The sequence below is a fragment of the Periplaneta americana genome, chromosome 15 (assembly GCF_040183065.1).
Source record: "Periplaneta americana isolate PAMFEO1 chromosome 15, P.americana_PAMFEO1_priV1, whole genome shotgun sequence".
NCBI lineage: Eukaryota > Metazoa > Arthropoda > Insecta > Blattodea > Blattidae > Periplaneta > Periplaneta americana.
In genome coordinates, this window is record NC_091131.1 from 126788979 (window position 1) to 126807923 (window position 18945).

The 18945-nt window shown below is 36.0% G+C and overlaps 1 protein-coding gene across 1 annotated transcript in view; it reads right to left on the bottom strand.

Annotated features, from left to right (window-relative positions):
* Window positions 1–18062, bottom strand: part of LOC138715321 (uncharacterized) — a 77825-nt gene extending 59763 nt beyond the window's left edge. Inside the window, exons 1-3 of the mRNA XM_069848103.1 lie at window positions 17584–18062; window positions 5083–6045; window positions 2303–2535 (exon numbers count right to left, since the gene is read on the bottom strand). Of these exons, the coding sequence (XP_069704204.1) occupies window positions 2303–2535; window positions 5083–6026 (1177 nt within the window). The 5' untranslated portion in view covers window positions 6027–6045; window positions 17584–18062. The remainder of the gene's footprint in view (window positions 1–2302; window positions 2536–5082; window positions 6046–17583) is intronic.
* Between the last annotated feature and the right edge of the window lie 883 nt (window positions 18063–18945).

The window sequence follows — 18945 nt, forward strand, 5'->3', positions numbered from 1 at the left end:
TTGTTGTGATTTTGGCATTCCTTTTTATTGTATTCCAATGAAAATTTCGAAAGCAATAATTTTGGCGTCAATATTTTTTCAACAAGAAATAAAAATATCACAAACAGTTACGAGTAAATGCTGCCCCTTAGAGGAGGCTATCCTTGCAAATTCATTATCGTAACTCCAGTGGAAAAACCTACAAAATTCAGGTTATATTTCGGAAATGTTGAAACAAGTACTTAACTTATGTTGATATATGGAAATTTATCTTCTGCAGAATCTCCAATGACTAATGTTAATTTTCACACATATACTTTCTTCTTATAATACTACAAACAACATTAAAATATAAAATATGATAATACTCCAAAATAAAACAAATAACAAATGTACCACATTTAAAAATATATTTTTCTATGGACTACAATGAAAAGACCATTTACTACATACAGAGTGTTTCATAATTCCTATTACAAACTTCTAGGGGTTGTAGAGGGGACTAAGTAGATAAAGTTTTGATTGGGAGCCCATGTCCGGAAATGTACCGTTTCGATGCAAAATAAGTTTGAAGATCGAATCGATTTCACATCTCCCACTTCACTAGAGACAATGAGCTCTTGCCAGTGTGCACTACAAGAGTGGTTCCACGTGGCAACTCTGATGTTCGTTGCAGAAAGTGTACTTGCAAAGCATGTTTTCATACACGCACCCCACGAGACCTGGTGTGTGCTGAATATTTTCTGCTGCCACCTGAACTCACGCAAGAAGATCTTCCTCAGACTTTACAGGAGTCTAATAAACAAAGTTCTTCATGTGACTCCAAAGGAAAAAAATCAAGGAGTTACATCTGGCGACCATGGTGGCCAAGGAGTTGGACCACCTCAACGTATCCACCTTCCCCCGAATGTTTGGTTGAGACGCTTGTGCACGGCAAGTGAAAAGTGCGCGGGTGTGCCATCATGTTAGAACCACATTTGCTGATGTAGTGCCAGTGACAAACCTTCACATAACTCTACCAATACCTACTGCAGGAAGGTAAAGTACCTGGGATCCGTTAGGTGCTACAGAAGAATGTATGGCCCAATCAAATGACCATCAATGATACCAGCCCATACATTCATGCCGAACCGTTCCTGAAATCCACGTGGCTGTATAGCATAGGATTTTCATCCCAAATGTGGCTGTTTCAACAGTTAAAAGCAACCTCCCTGGTGAATTGAGCCTCATTAGTGAAAAGAACACGGTGAGGAAATTCGGGAGTGTCAACACACTGGTCTAGAAACCATGCACAGAAATTGGCACGTGGCCAAAATCTGCAGGGCCCATTGCATGACCTTTCTGTCGGTGGTAAGGGTGGAGATGCTGGTCATGCAAAACACGCCAGACGCTCGTATGGGGCACATTCATGGCATCGCTAATGTTTTGCGTAATCATCGACAGGTTCTCTTCTACGTGATGAAGAACTTCCTCTTCAAAGTCGAGAGTGTGACGTGTTCATGGAGCACCACAGTCAGTCTTTCTAGCTTGTACTCGCCAAACTTAGACGACCCCAGCTCAGACAGCAGAGTGGTGTCAGTGAGGCCGTCTAAGCTTGGCGAGAACAGTACCTGTTTCTCACAGCCTTTGTTGCATTCTGACAAAAATGGTATGTGATGGAGTGAGGCAATGCAGAAAACATTAGTGATACATGCGTCGTGCAGCTAGACCACTACATCCAGCTTTGCCGTAAATTGTCAACATCTCAGTGTACTTTTCAAACGTGTATTCAACCATCCTGTACTGTCTCGTCCTGTACTGCCCAATGACTGAATCAGAACTGATGTGAAAGTCGACTCAGTAGAACTGATTGTAAACAGAAGACACACAATATCAGGGGACTGCAGAAATCGCCCTCAGCCCATTTTGTTTGTGTACCACGAAGCGAGAGATTTTAAACTGAATCGATCTTCAAACTTTTTTTTGCATCGAAACGATACATTTCCGGACATGGGTTCCTAATCAAAACTTTACCTACTTAGTCCCCTCTACAACACCTAGAAGTTTGTAATAGGAATTATGAAACACCCCGTATAATTCATAATAACTTCAAAAGTGAGAAACAGAAGTATAAACAAATTACTGAATTAAACTAGGAAGCCTTAAAAGGGGAGAGGGAAGGGAAGTAAACTAACATCTGTTTTTCTAAGAATCATTATGTTTTAACACAAGCAACACAGAATGATGAGAAAAAGCTAATTACTGAAGAACCTCGATCTGACCTATACCACGAGCCAATCAGTGACTCATGATGGAACTTAATGGTAAACAAATTAAAATTTACCTGGACATATCATAGCCTTCCTTATCGCCATTGGGTCTTTCTTTGACCACTTTTGAACCTCCTCATCCATTTTGGCAATTTTTGCTGGATTCATTGCCCATAAACAGCCTTTACGTTGACTTCCATTACCAGCTGGTTTCTCTATCTTCTCAAAACATTTATTCAAACTCAAGTTATGTCTTACAGAGTTCTTCCAACCATTTGGAGCTGTCTTGAAGTATGGGAAGTGTTCACTATAAACATAAATAACGTCACAAATTTAACACTAATATGTACAAATCACATACCATAGTTCTTTCAGTAGGCCTATGCCATACAATACACTTGTCAGAGAGAATGGCAATAGCCACAAATAAACATCTCAACACTAATTACAGGACAACCATCAATTTGATTTTCCTTTCACATCAAGGTTTACCAAAAAAATTGCACATAGATTCAAGAACACAAGCCTTCAGTATGAAAAATCGATTCTTAAGGTGTTTATTCTGAATATTTTCTTTTACATTATTCATGCCACTGAACTACATCAATTCAAGCATGTATATTGAAAAACAGATAAACAGAGACTAAAATATCGCAATATATAATTGAAGAGTGTGATCTCAAAATGCTTTAGGTCCACTTTTATGAAAGGACTGGACTGTTTTTTTTATCCACTTGTCTACGGATTGTGCGAGTTTTCAAGTGACATGCACAATAACACAAACTTTTAGACAAGGATTGGATGAAAACACACTTAAAATATGACAGAGGTCTCAAATATAATCATATGTATTATAAATCATAATAATGGCCAAATGGACTGAGCAAGTTTTGGGATCACACTCTTCAATTGAATTGGTACTTCTTAAAATGTCAGTCACAATTTTTGTGATGTTCAAGTTTGTCATTATTTCGCAATATTTATACCTACTTACTGGCTTTTAAGGAACCCGGAGGTTCATTGCTGCCCTCACATAAGCCCGCCATTGGTCCCTATCCTGAGCAAGATTAATCCATTCTCTATCATCATATCCCACCTCTGTCAAATCCATTTTAATATTATCCTCTCATCTACGTCTCGGCCTCCCTAAAGTCTTTTTCCCTCCAGCCTCCCAACTAATCGCAATATTTATAGTTCAACATATTGTTTGGTGTTAAAATTAAGTGATTTATATATTCATAATGAATCTACAGAGAATTAAAATACTTTAATTATGTTTAAACAGTGGTTTTTTTTTTTTTTAAGTTTCCTAAAACTCTGAATTTCACAACTAATGTTTTAACAAATACCGATTCAATTATATTTCTTTTTGTTCAAGATATTCTCGAATATTAAAGGGCAAGTTCTCGAGATCATGAGCTAAGAGTAGATCCTCAATGTCCTTTTCTTTGGTCTGACATTCTGGCAACAAAGTACTTTGTATTCAAGGGGACAGATACCTCCTATCTTGACAACATTAAATTTTCAATGTTTTGAAGATAGAGCTGAAACTTTTACAGGCTGTTGTTCAATGTTTTCTCTGCTCATCAAAACATTTAAGCTGGTTTCACACTTGTAATGGTAATGCTTTCCCACTGATTTTTTCCTAAATGTATGACTTTTTTATAATTAAGATTTTTTCAGCCAGATTTTTTTTCCAATTCTCATTTAATGTAAAGAGCTTCACTATGGTAATAGCCAATGTGGTAAAAAAAATTAAGTTTCTATCTGGAGTAGGTTTCACACTGAGTGTACTGAAAGTTTGAAAATTGCCGAAAGGAGAAAAATAGTTCAAGAAATGAGGACGTAACCAAAGTGAGACTTTCATACAATCGCAAAACTACTAAAAAAAAAGGACACTTGACAGAAGAGTTGAACGCTGCTGATATTTTGGAATATTAAATTTCAAGTGTCATTGAACATAAATCAGCCATTTTTTTTTTTAATTTAAACCACTGCATCTTATCTAGTCCCCTTAAAAATAGTTTGCGACATTACAGTGCATACAGTGCTCAAAGCAATTGCTGCATATTATATTATTGTAAACTTATGAAATATATGATATATATTTTGATTTTTGCTGAAAAAAAGTTGCATATTAGTTTATTATGGAGAAATAGGCAATATTTTTAACACAAAAATAATTTGCATTTCGTCTTAAGTTTGCAACAAACTCTTTGAGTACTGTACAATAACTTACAATTACCACACACAATAACAAGTTTGTTCTAGCTGTTTCATGTCTCTTTAGTAAACTGTCCACAAACAGTATTTTTCCCCCCGCGAAGTTTGTTAGAGTTGAATTTGAACACAGAAGAGAAAGAACCATTGAATTTTTTTGACTTGGCCACCATTTTCTTACCAAAGCTATGCCAAAAATTTTCACAATCATCCTCATTACTTTTTTAATTGCACTTTGACCACAATGACTAGTGAAATTTTTGCCTGACCGGTGAGCCACCATAAAATTTTTAAAGCCCTGGTAATAAACAAGCCATGAGACCCCCAGAATATGTGACCAGCATGGTACATGACCATTGCATAGGGCAACAGTCACATGATACAACCAGTTACTGTAGGAAGGAAAATCTCCACTTCCATGCTAGGAATCAAACCCAAGTAATCACAAATACTACCTTTTGAGTTGTAGTGAGTATGTGAAAAGTTTTTATCACTGTTATTTCGGTCTGAAATGGCAAACATCGAATATGATGTGGAACATCTAACTACATTATCAACTGATGGTATAAAACACAAAACTGATTATGTTCTGTTGTTATAACTTTACTTGTATTCTCTGTTAAACATTACTTACCACATGAAATTATAAATTTCTGAGACGGGTAAACTTCCTGTTTTGCTATTCTTCAAAGCCATTGCAATAAGACAGGAATAGGAATACGCAGGTTTAGGATACGGTCTTTCATCATAGTCCACATCAGCAGTAAAATGCTTGGTATTATTATTTAAATGGGGCTGTCTCTTCTGACTGCTTTGATGTTGGGACACCGGAATTGTTCTCACACTACTCACTTGAATGTGAGTTAACTGTTTGTGTTGGGTCGATTTTGTACTACTGCTTACAATTGGGACGGTTTTTATCAGTGTTGAGGAAAGTCCACTGTTACTTGAAGTGCTGACATGATTTGACTGAGATGACGAAGTTGCATTTGCTATCCTTATCGTGGTAGAAGCCTGCTGCTGCTGTTGCTGTCGACCTCCTTGCTGACGAGACTGAGTTGGTGAGCCACAAGATGGAGCTGTCGTAGTAGTTAGAGTTCTTACAAAATTTGTTACTGTTTCTGTTCTTGATGATGCATCTGAAGACGAGGAAAATGAGGTCGACTGTTCTTCTGCAGGAGACAAGGATGACGCAGACGAAGAAGACGTTATTAATAAACTGGAATTTGAACTGTTAATGTTTGTAAATGCAGTTGTTGGTGGAACTGTAACAAGGGTCATCGGCATTACACTACTTGGGTTTACCATCATGGCTGCTGCATCACTACCTACAAAATCTAAGTTGAAATTCGAGTTTGATGAATTGCTGTTTCCACTGTGTAAACAGCCATTACTTGTGAACCACATGGTCATGTCTCCAGGCCCACCTAATGCTTCATCTAAATCAAGAGGGGGTAATTCACTAAGTGAAAGACTTAAATCTGTGCCAGCTAACACACTATCTATTTCTGTCTTTATATCACAATCCAGCATTTCTTGTAAGGACAGTGTGTCCTGTGCACTGAGATAAAGATCCATCTTGAATGTCCACTGCCCCCTATAAAACACAAAGAACTTAAGTTCAAATCATTATACTGATTTTAAGGAAAATTTTATAACACAGGCTACTTAAAAGAGAAATACAGGTAACATGGCTACACACAGGGCCCACAGCAACATAGGAGTGCATAAAAACTTTCACGTCGTAGTGTTTATAATCAGGGCTCTGAAAACTCCACCCATCCCGAACTAGCTATACCGAAGATCTGGAATCCAAAGAAAATTACCATTATTTTTACTTACATCAGTAAAAACTATCGTTCTGATAACATTTGACTTAAAAACACCACTTACAAAAATATTTATACAAATTAGACCTATAATCTTTTCACTGTTACAATAATCTTAATGTAAACACAGGCAGGTGGCTGTCATATACCCGTGATTGGCTACTAGTCGAAATACTTGCATGACACAGGAAAATATAGTTTCGTATCTGAGGACTGTAACTTTTATTTTAAAAGAAAATTTGAATTTTAGTTGGTAAATACAATACAACATAAACTTCATTCATAATATGTACAACATTATATAAAAGAGAAGGTAATTTTAGATTTATTTACGAAGAAAATCACAACAAAGTGAATGAATACAAAGAGTAATACTACGGTTGTCTGTTCTTGTAACAAGCTGCATCATTTCACTTTGAGCTTGTTGCCTGTGCAAGCACGTCATATTATGACTTCTGCATCTCAGTGAGTGAGTATGGTTAAACACAAGAGAGGCATAACACAGTCTAACATGACGATCTTACACGAAAGTTTAAAATAATTGAACTATTTAGAAAGTAATTGTTTCCTAAGCAAACAAAAGCATAATAGTGAGGTTAAGCCTACTTTGATGAGCAACAGAAAATAATATAAAGCAGTGGACGGGATCACATACTGAGAATCAGTGGCACTAAGCTGTCGCCAATAAAGTCTCATTTCAGTTACAGGATTTCAGTTTACTCCAGGATTATTCTAACAGCAAAAAAAAAAAAAAAAAAAAAAAAAAAAAAAAAAAAAAAAAAAATTACATGTAAGGGGTGAGTATTTTTTTTTTTCCGATAAATATTTCAGTCTTGGTTATATTATCTAGTCAGGTATAATGGAATGTAATTTTGATTTCACAATTTACAGCCAGGTTTCCTCCGTCAGTAAAGTGATATGGACTGGAAGAGCACTTCAAGTGCAGGTGAAGGAAAGATTAACTCACAAGAAGACACAGTCTTTACTTCTCTGTTTCTCATATGGCAGATAATTGGTGTATACCAATGGAAGCTGTAGATAGCTAGTTTGGGATGAATAGTGATACAATGTTAAGTTTATCATCACTATCCATGAAGCAATGATCCAGCAGTTGGTAGTGCATTACGGATCATTTTGCAGTATACAGGTGCGTTGTTGAGTAGCACGTTTAATTCTTCAGCATTATTTCTTCTTCCTTGGTTTAAATGTTGTATAGCAACTAATTCTGACTATTAAATTACGAGGTTGTTTTGAAAAGTTTTGCCTCCTAATTTTTTTATTTGAAAATGGGTAGGTTATACTAAAACAAAAAGTACCGTAGTAACTTCCTACAATTTTATTGTTGATATCCATATAATTATTTCTCCACAAAGTTGCCCTAGTGATCAACACATCTCTGTTAACAGGCCAGTTTCTTGATAGACAATGTAGAACATTTCACTTTGACAACAGCTTCACTTGTCAGCACTGCATTGTCAGAATCAAAGTGCAGTCCTCACAGCTGTTCTCTAAGTTTTAGGAACAGATGAAAATCTGACGGCGCCAGATCAGAACTGTATGGAGGTTGATCAAAGACAATGAAACCAAGCCCATTGTGCACAAAGTTATCAGAATCCAAGTTCTGTGATTATCACCTGCACATAATCCCGTGATATGCAGCACTTGACAGCTGCTCCTACATTATGCAATGATTCCATCTAATGAATTCATCAACATGATTCCAATGAGCACCAATCATTTGCAGAATGCGGCCTTCCACTCCATTCTTTGTTACTGTAGTTGAGAGTCGCATCAGATTCATTACGAACATGAACAGACCAATGTTGCACAGTATTCATGTCTAACTACACATTCATCTCCATAACAGCCTTCATTCTCCCGATAAATGTCAATTGGGGCCACATTTTTTGCTGTTCGAAACTCTTATCACAGCATGCTGCTACAGACACACCGACATATGATTACATGCTGCCATGTTCCAGACTATAATTCAGAGCTCTCAAGCAGCTGAGGTACGAAAATTACAGCAGTGAAGCAGGAAAGTTAACTGAGTACCTAGAATGTATGACAGCTAGTACTCTGAAATATATTAATAAACAATTAAGAGGCATTTTCAAAACACCCTTGTAATATTAATGTTGCAATATATTTCCTGAACATAGTTGCCACACAGCTTGTCAGGCACTTTTTCTTTACCTGATAACAGTAGCATTCTTTCATCTCACAATTATCTACTTTAGTTCACACAGACACCTTTATCTGAGTGTTTTGCCAGCACAAGATAAGATTAAAATTAAAAAGAAAGGATAATCCTGTATATTAGCATTCCTTATTATCCATTATATGAAAATGGCTCGGAGACCAAGAGAAAGCATAAGAATTGTTGATCAAGAGGAAATATTGTCTGCTACAGTAGAGACAGGAAAATTGGACATTGAATGTGCTTGGTGCAGAACTGAATAACTTTGATAATGCTGTGAAGGGGTTGATCCATAGATAGTTGTTGCGTCTGATGCTATCAGCAATGTACTCTTTCCTCATATGGGCAGAGTTTGGATGGCAGAAGGTGGACTTACATATCATACAAACAAACGAAAAAGATTTATCAGAGACTATAATAAGGAGTGCAGTTCATAGTGTTTTGCAACAACCATTTATGGCCCAACCATTTCACAGCATTAGCAAAGTTAATCAGTTCATTTCTGCACCAAGCATGCATAAATTGCACTTTTCTTGTCTCACTACTAAAGCAGGTAATATTTACTCTTCATCAATAATTCTTGTGTTTCCTCTTGGTTTCCCAGCCATTTTCATATAATGGGCAATAAAGAGTGCTAATATGCTAACATACAGGATGGCATACAACATTTACAAGTATCAGACTTAAGGCACGGTCAGGTCGCTACTTTTGCTGCGCAACTTTTGTACTGCAGCTGCAAAAGTTGTGTATCATGTTCACACATAAGCCAAAAGTAGAGTGCTGCACGCTCTTTTCGTGCTGTGCAACCCAAGCACTGCAAAAGTTGCAACTGGAGGCTGTGAGTCTGTTCACATACAAGGCGCTACTTTTGCAGCAACAGTCTAGCTGCAGCTTTCCATCTCCGTGCTGACTTTTCAATATATATTTTGTGGCTATGTTCTCATTAGTGTTTCGGATTATGAAACTCATGTGATAGCTTACTTATCCGCTACAGAAAATTAAAAAAAAGAATTAAAGAATTATATCATCAGCAAATATAGTCTGACTGTGTAGTACATTTAGTAACTGTTACAAATCACTTATTTTCATCACATCTAACATTAAAATATATCCAAACAATAAAAGTATCATTGGCACATTCAGGTGGCAACACTGGTTGCAACCGCTGCAAAAGTTTCAACAAAACTGATATCAAAAATGCTGTGGCTGCAACCCTGTTCACACGTCGCTACTTTTAAGCTGTGCGCAGCATGAAAAAGTAGCGGGCAGAAGGTTCAGCTGCTGCTACTTTTCGGGTTGCACCGTTGTTCACACATTGCAGTACGAGAGTTGCGCAGCGCTGCAAAAGTAGCGATGTGTGACAGTGCCTTTAGGCTTATACGTACTATGAGCAGGTGGTTACAATAACAAAGATACCTTGTCTCATGTTATTTGGTAGTGTAAGCAAACACACATGGTCCTAAAAAGTGTGTTGAAAGTTGACTAATTGGAGACACTTCAATGGAAAACAACTTTATTTTATTATCATTATCAATGATAATTAATTATTGAATCTTACTGGAAAGTGGCTATAAAAATATTAATCAGTAACACAACACATTTGCCAGGAAACAGGTTTTGCTCAGGTAAATGCTGCTGGCCTGTTACAGTTTGAGATGAAACAAGATAGTCGAAAAAATAGTGTGTACATTTCCCCTAGATCAACCATGGGATCATTTCATATTATGGACAAGTAGGTATAGTCGGAGGCACCGATTTTGGCAGATGACCTCGATGACATTTCCAGTAGGCGAGCCAATATTGTTTGTGTAAGCTGCGAGAATGAGATGCGATAACATTCTGAGTTGTTCATATTTTCAAAACAGCAGCTCATATCAATTATCCTTATTATGAAAACACACCACGGTACAGTCCTACTCAAAGAATACCTTTAATAAATGTAAATGACTTCCGTTCGCAATGCTTTTACAATACGTCTCCTACATTTTCTAAATTAAATTAATTCTTAATTAAAAGGAAAAAGCATTGCATTGTGCATATATATATATATATATATATATATATATATATATATATATATATAATATCCTACCCTTACCAGATCAATACACAAGATTTGTCCAGTAATAATCTAGGGATCTTCTACTGGTGGTGCGACAATTCAAGTTAATAAAATTACGATTCTTCTTAATAATCAAAATATAATTTGGTTAATTGGGTAAAATTGCATGCTGCGGAAGTTAGATTTATATAAGAGTATAATAAATGGGATTGTAATGGATATTACAAGGGCAATAATTTCTTTACACGCACATTGTGAATAGAACAGAGAAGAAAGCATTTTAAAATATTCGAAATCGTACAAAATATCGGAGAAACCAATTTTCCCTGCACAAACTGCACCAAAGGGGTTAGAGAGAGAATAACGAAATTAAAAATCGGAAGTCTCGAGGACCAGATAGTATTGCTACAGAGATTCTTAAATTAGGTTCCGAGGCCATAATTCCATACTTAATGCGTATATTTCATGTTTCCATAAACAATGCAGCTATTCCATGTGACTGGAAATCAGCTATAGTGGTACCCATACATAAAGGTGGAAATAAATTAGATGTCGGAAACCACAGACCGATTAGTCTTACATCTGTCGTATGTAAAGTCATGGAGCATTTGATATCGGATTATATTCGCCATGTTCTAAATGCGAAAGACTGGTTTTACAACCGCCAGCATGGTTTTAGGGAAGGCTTCTCATGTGATAGTCAAATTACGTCGCTGGTTCAGGATCTAGCTGAAGAGGTAGATAGAGGCGGAAGAATCGATGCAGTTGTGATTGATTTTTCGAAAGCATTTGATTTGGTGCCACATGACATATTAATAGATAAGTTAAGTAGGCTAGGAATAGATAAAAGAGTGGTGCTATGGATCCAAGAATTCTTAAAAGGTAGAACCCAGAGAGTTAGAGTAGATCATGAAATATCGGAAATTGGAAATATAAGTTCAGGGGTGCCACAGGGCAGCGTTCTGGGTCCATTACTCTTTATAATATACGTAAATGACCTATGCCAGAATATTACATCAAATGTGAGGCTATTTGCAGACGACTGCATTATCTATAGAAAGATTAGAAATAATTCATATGTAGATGCCATTCAAACAGACTTGAATAACATTTATAACTGGGCTTTAAAGCATAGGATGAAAATAAATGGTTCTAAAAGTAAATCTATAACATTTTGTAAAACCCGAGAGGAAACTAGTCTTAATTACGAATTCAGTGGTGTTGTAATTCTGCAAGAACAATGTTGTAAATACCTAGGAGTGTATTTAAACTCCAAACTTTCTTGGGGAGAGCATGTTGATAATGTTACGGGTAAAGCATGGAGGGCACTTCACTTTATTATGAGAATCTTGAGAAAGGCTAGCCCCAAATCGAGGGAAATAGCATATCTAACGTTAGTGCGACAGTTAATGGAATACGGAACTACGTGTTGGGATCCCTGTAGAATATATCAGATAAATTCCTTAGAAAGAATCCAGTATAGGGCAGCTAAATTTGTTAAAGGTAAAAGAGAAGATGGAAACGATACGATAAAAGAACTTAAATGGGAAACTTTGGAAAACAGACGTAGGAAAACTAGAATAACATCATTGTATAGAGCACATCTAGGTCAGAAAGCATGGGTAGACATAACGGCTCGGTTAGAAAAGCCAACGCACTATGGTAGGAACGATCATGATTTTAAAATCAAATGTAGGAAACAGAAAACGGATGTCGGTAAATTCTCATTTTTAAATAGAACTATAAATGATTGGAATGACCTACCTGCAGCGGTCTTTGAGGGCTGTCCTTCCTTAAGGAGGTTCAAGAATAATTTAAAAAGTTGTATATAAAGTGAAAATTAAAATTAAGGTGACATTCAACATTTAATTTTTTAAGGTGACATGTATTTATCTGGGCTGACGAGTTTACTTCCTTGGTTTGAATTGTAAATTATTTAAAAATAGCGTGTAAGAGGGCCTTAGACTAGAAATGTTTAGTTTAAATGTAGTTCTGTTTATAAGTATGCATAAGGATGTAATTATTTGACTTATTTGAACTGTTGTATCAGTGAAGCGAGGTGAGTCAGTGAAGTTATGGTTTTACAGTGCAGTGAACAGTTCCGATCAGTGATAATTTATAGCGTCAATGAAATGTGTTCTATAGTGTCAGTGAAATGTGTTACAGAGTGTCAGTGAAATGTGTGCTAAAGTGTCAGTGAAATGCGTCATAGTGCCACTACAGGGAATGAGATGAGAGTAAAGTGAAAGACTATTGAAACTTATGTAGGACCTATACATAATTATGTAGGTTGTATTGTAAAATTAGGTATTTTATTTTATGTTTTATTATTATTGTGTTAAATTGTATTGTGTATTCTTATTGTATTGTGTGTAAAATTGTATATGTGTTGCAAAATTGTATTGTGTATTGTAAATTTTATTGTGTATTGGTTATCATTTTATTGTGTATTGTTAATATTGTATATACCACTGCCACCGGGTGCTTGCCCACTTGCAGTGTAAATAGATACATACATACAATTCAAAAATATAATTACCATTCACAATAAATACTGTATTTTATGGATTCTAAAAAGTTGTTTATTAATCTAGAGGTATTGGCTGATGACTATATTAAATTCCAGCACAACATTCATTCAGAACATGTAGAAATTACACTGTGTTACCTGTGCGATATCAGATGTTTAATTTTTTAAAATATAATTCATAGTACTGAAACTGCCATATTGAATTCGCACAAATTGTATTATTCGTAATCTTCATCTCGAAAACCCCTAAGATATCTAATTTAATTTTTCACCCATTTTTGTCCCACTCCACCACTTTAGGGACAAAGTCGAACTAAATAATACCTTATTCGTATTCTGTGATCGCAAAGATCCCCAGATATCGACCTTCATCGAGATCAGATGACATGAGATTTCTCACTCCCTTCTGCCTTTTCATCAGTACCTTAGGATATGGTATTTAAAAAATCTAAGAATGTTTAACCAATATTGTAGAGAGTAACCTTTATTTTAAATTTTACGTCTCTAGTTAAATATAGTTTAGTGAATTTTTAAAATCGTCGACTTCTTTCTCTCTCCTCTGAAGTTAAAAAAAAAAAAAAAAAAAAAAAACGAAGTTATTTCAAGGGAGTAGCCTACATGAAATTGAATTTTTTTACTTTCCTTATACATTTTAGAAACAATTCTGAGAGATGAGATGACTAGTCTAACCCAATTTTATGAGTGAATCTTTGTTTTAAATTTAAAGACTGCAAGTCTGCTGGTTAAAAAAATAAATCGGTATAATTATTTTGATCATTACTGCCTCCCATTTTCCATCCCTTAATGTTCGTATTTCGTAAAACTCAGTCTTATCTATTGACTAAGGATTAACATATTTCCAAATACATATGTATTTCCATATATACAACAGATTATATTTCCATTTCGTACAATATTCTGGTCACGAGACATAATCGGGATTTACTACCAAACCTATCGCTTTATTTGCTTCAAGTAAAATTTCCGTGTTTTCCCTAATCGTCTGTGGAGTTTTCCCTAACATATTCACGTCATCCGCATAGACAAAAAGCTGATGTAACCCGTTCAATTCCAAACCCTCTCTGTTATCCTGAACTTTCCTAATGGCATATTCTAGAGAGAAGTTAAAAAGTAAAGGTGACAGTGCATCTCCTTGCTTTAGCCTGCAGTGAATTGGAAAAGCATCAGAAAGAAACTGGCCTATACGGACTCTGCTGTAAGTTTCATTGAGACACATTTTAATTAATCGAACAAGTTTCTTGGGAATACCAAAGACACATATAGACTACTGTAATATTTGTTTAGTTTTTGGAAGTGACTGTCCAGAGTGCACAAATACTCGGGCATGCATGTTTACTCTTATGTCCTACCCATTCCACTGCGACAGAGATAACAGCCGATCCTGCAGCGGTGAGGAACTCGCTCTCCAGTTCACATTAAGAAAACCCATCTGCCAAAATCCCTGGCGCGACCTATAACACAGGTTCCCGTGTAGTGACCGGAAAAGAGAATAGTCCCACCATGATTTCATACAGATCGTAAAAGGCGATCAAATGAGATTTCATACAGATCATAAAAGGCGATCAAATGAACACCTAGGGCCTGGGGGTATAGCTGGGCCACCCTGTCTTTGGGGGACATAAATACAGAGACCTAGACTAGATGGCATTTCGGAAGGTGGTCAGCTGCTATATGCACCATAGCATTTCTGGTATGTGACATCACAAGCTTGTACAATAGAACCAATCGGAATCAGTCTATAACAAGTACTTCCTGAGTTAGTTTGTTCACGTGTGAGTGTTTCAATCCCTTGAATAAGTAAAACTATCATTTACTGCTTGTGTGTAAGGTAAATAAATGGAAGAAGACTATAAAAAGACAAGTATTGCACAAGCAGGCGTAGGCTGAAAAGACGTCAAGTTAGAGTATTAATATACAGATGACTTTCATTCAATGCAGTTCATTCATGGCAATACTGTGCACATCATATATAACAGTATTATGAAGAAATTGTACAAAAATTGTCGAGCTAAATTTCCAGCGGTCAACATGATAGGCCATACAGAGCAGAACTTGTTTCCAGGCGTAGGCCTATGTGAAATGTATTATTGCCGAAATGTGAAGCACGCGGGATCTGCAACATATTGTAAGCCAATATATGTATATAAATACAATTCAAAGAACCACTTTTTAAATTTTAACCTACGTATTGCTATGTACTGTATATATATGCTATAGACACACACACACACACACACACAGACATATTTATTACGGTACTCTTATTAGTGAGTGACTATAGAGTAACTGGTGGCAACAACAGATATTGAGGTTTAGCTCTTTTTACATTCGAGTTGAACAATTTGATACCAAAATTATTCAAAGAACTCATGGATGGCAAAGTATAAAATATGGTAAAGTTCATCAGTTATTTATTTAACCTGGTAGAGATAGGCCGTCAGGCCTTCTCTGCCCCTCTACCAAGTTATCTGGAAGATAGTGTTCCATTAATTTTTTTTCTTTTCCTTTCATATTAGGTATCCGTCATTTAATTTCTTAATAGGGACATGTGTTTATTCGTTCAAGTGGATTTACATTAATGGAAATATGACACCAGCAGGGTGCGAATTAAGATTTCAAATGAGGGGTGGGGGGATAGAATCCTAGATAGAGAATACCATACATAAAATTATTATCCTCAGTTGCACAGAGTTGCTTGTCTTGTATCTTGATCATAATAATAATAATAATATCCATGAACAGGCTTAAGATAAGACGTGTAATTTCTAAGTTATTGATTGTTGTCAGATTGTCGGTGATGATAATACATCAATATTATTTTTTTGCTTATTTTATAAAGTATAGGCTACTCGTATTAAAACAATTATATTCTGTAAGGGGGGGGGGGGGGGGATAGAAGTTATCCCTGGCAGAGATGTAATTATAAATTTATGAGGGGGATAACTTTCCAATAGGGGGGGAAAATCTTCCCCATCCCTCCTCGTTAATTCGCGCCCTGGACACCAGTTATTTTAACATTGTTGCAGGGCAGTATTTGAACGATATTGTTGCTTTTAAGAAAATTTACGGAAACTATCGTTGTGTCCATTCATTGTCAGGCTCCAGTTACATTCTGTTAAGCCTATGCATAACTTAATGATTATCCGCGGAGAAGTTTTCTCTGTACAATTACTGTTTTCAATGTCATTTTTATTCCACAACTGCCCCATTATCACTGTCATTACGTAAATTTGTCAAATCAAGCAGTCAACAAGTTTCGTTCTATACTTCAGACTGAATTACCAAATTCCATAATGCCGTCGGTAATTAGCATAGTCGCCGGTTTTTTACAAGGTATGTGACAAGGTTAGTGGGTTAGTTGAGGGGATATCTAAGTGACGTGGGGCCGAGGAATAGTCTAGCTCAGTCGGCTAAGGCGCTTGCCTGCCGATCCGGAGTTGCGTTCGGGATAGAATTCGATTCCCGCTATTGTTTTTCTGAGGTTTCCTCCAACCGTAGGGCGAATGTCAGGTAATCTACGGTGAATCCTCGGCCTCATTTCGCTATCACCAATCCCGTCGATGCTAAATAACCTAGTAGTTGATATAGTCGTTAAATAACTAAAATAAAATTCCTCTGCCTCACGTCACTTAGATATTTAATTATCATAGGCCTATAACTCAAACATTATTTTGTGTTCATTTATATGGCCCAACTTCATTAATAAATGTTTAACAGTACTGAAAGTTTGTGCTACGATTCTTGTGTAAGTTTATGCAAACTATAAATATTCCTTCTCGTACTATCATATTTTAAATTGTAAGTGTAACGCATTGTCAAAGAAAATTGCATTCAGCAACAAAATACATTGAAGTTAAATGCTGTCTCGTCCACAAATTGTTACAAATTTAAATGTCTTGTTGGAGGCCAAACAATTTATTTGGCCACAAGTGCTTACATGTTCAGGTTATGTTTACTAATATTCGTTTGCAAACCGAGAATCAATCAAACAAGATACCGGTAGCTGAATTGTACAACTCAAGAATATTTACTCGTTAACAAAATTTCAAACATCTACACTAAAAGATACACTAAACTTGACATTAACCGTAACAGTTTCAATACACGGGGGGGGAGGGGGACATGTAGGTATTATATATATGGTTGCCATAGTTACGATCAGATCCATAGCAACCTTGAAAATGGTGTTCCCGCCTAGACAAAAAGTGAACTCGTCCACAATTCACATCTTCCTAAGCCGTAAAGATCTTATTCTAAAATCTTCTTGTATATTTACTGCGGCACAAATAACCATATGCAATGGAGGTATTGACACTGTATTTTAATTGTCGCACTCACGAAAGGAGACATGAAATGATGGATTTTAAATTTCAAGAGCGGGCTCAGCAAGCAACGAATTCCACTTTGCCGATGTCAAGTAATATTACACTAAATTTCAACTATTTTAACATAAAGTACATGTATTTTCCATGCAATACATTTCCATCACTTACCGTATATGTTGCTAGATAAATTAACAGACGTCTTCGTATAATATCTTCACTTTCCACCATGTATATTTAACAATTTTCTGCACAAACCGAACTTACACACAACGTTCCATTCTCCTATGGAAAACCGTAGAATGTCTGTTGGCCCCGGACAAAGACAGCCTGAAATTTGAAATTCGGCGCTCGTCATTGGGCAGTACAAATCATAGGCTTTTCCCGGGTTTGCGTGATTGGTGGATTACCGAGAGGGGGATGAGGTCGTGTCCAAATCGAAAATGGTGCACATGGCTGACAGTAAATAACTTGAATAAAATAATGTTTATGACCACAAATCACTGAAGATTGCAATTAAATCGTATTGTAATGCACTTAAAAATCACAATTGATCGTTTTACTTCGCAGAAAACATATTACTTGAGTGATTTGTGCTGTTTGTATGTGTTGCAGCGCGAGAATAACCATGCTTCTACTTTAGAAAGAACACACCCAAGACCCAACCCTTTAATCTTTATAAACATGGCCGTCACGAATAGGCGGCAAAATTACCGAAGTGTCATAAAATTAAGTGATCACAATTAACACAAATTTCAACATTCTTAGAACTAGTAATAGTCAGAACACTTCGACAAAGCGCAAATAAAAATATTTCTGTAATAATAGTGAAGCAAATAACACAAATTACATAAAATGTATGTTTACTATGGACGAGTCTATTACGGCTAAATATGAAGGGATAAAGGTAGTGCAAGTAAACAAGACAAAGGCGGGAAATCGTTGCACCCATAGTATTGGCACCACGTGTTACTTTTTTAATGCACGTGGTAGATAAGACAAAAAATAGTGCTTTTATAGTAAAATACATTACTTACAAAACAAATTATATGACAATATTTACGTTACATATCGTAACAACTTATTTCCCATATATGTATTAATGGACTATTTGTTCTCTGGGGAATTTAATCAGCGAATAATAATCGATAAATATAATAATTAACCCAAGTACCGGTATGCCAATTACCACAAAAATAAAACATACATCCACTTAAAATAAGTATATAAAAAATTGATACATTAGAAATTTATGCACTCAATTTGTTAGATGTTCAATTAAGTGAGGAAATACGTACATATCACTAACACAGCACTTTTATAAGAATAATTACGGTATTGAAAAAATATGCCCCCCCCCCCTTCTATGAAAAGGGGCAAATACGAATGTTCGAAATTTATACAAATAATTGTGACGGTAACTATTACACGTTCTGGTCAAAATTAATAGACTGTAGATAACAAAGCAAAAAAAAAAAATTCTATTGTTAAAAGGTCCGTATCCAGAAGTTCTTTTTATGTTAGCTATTTTCA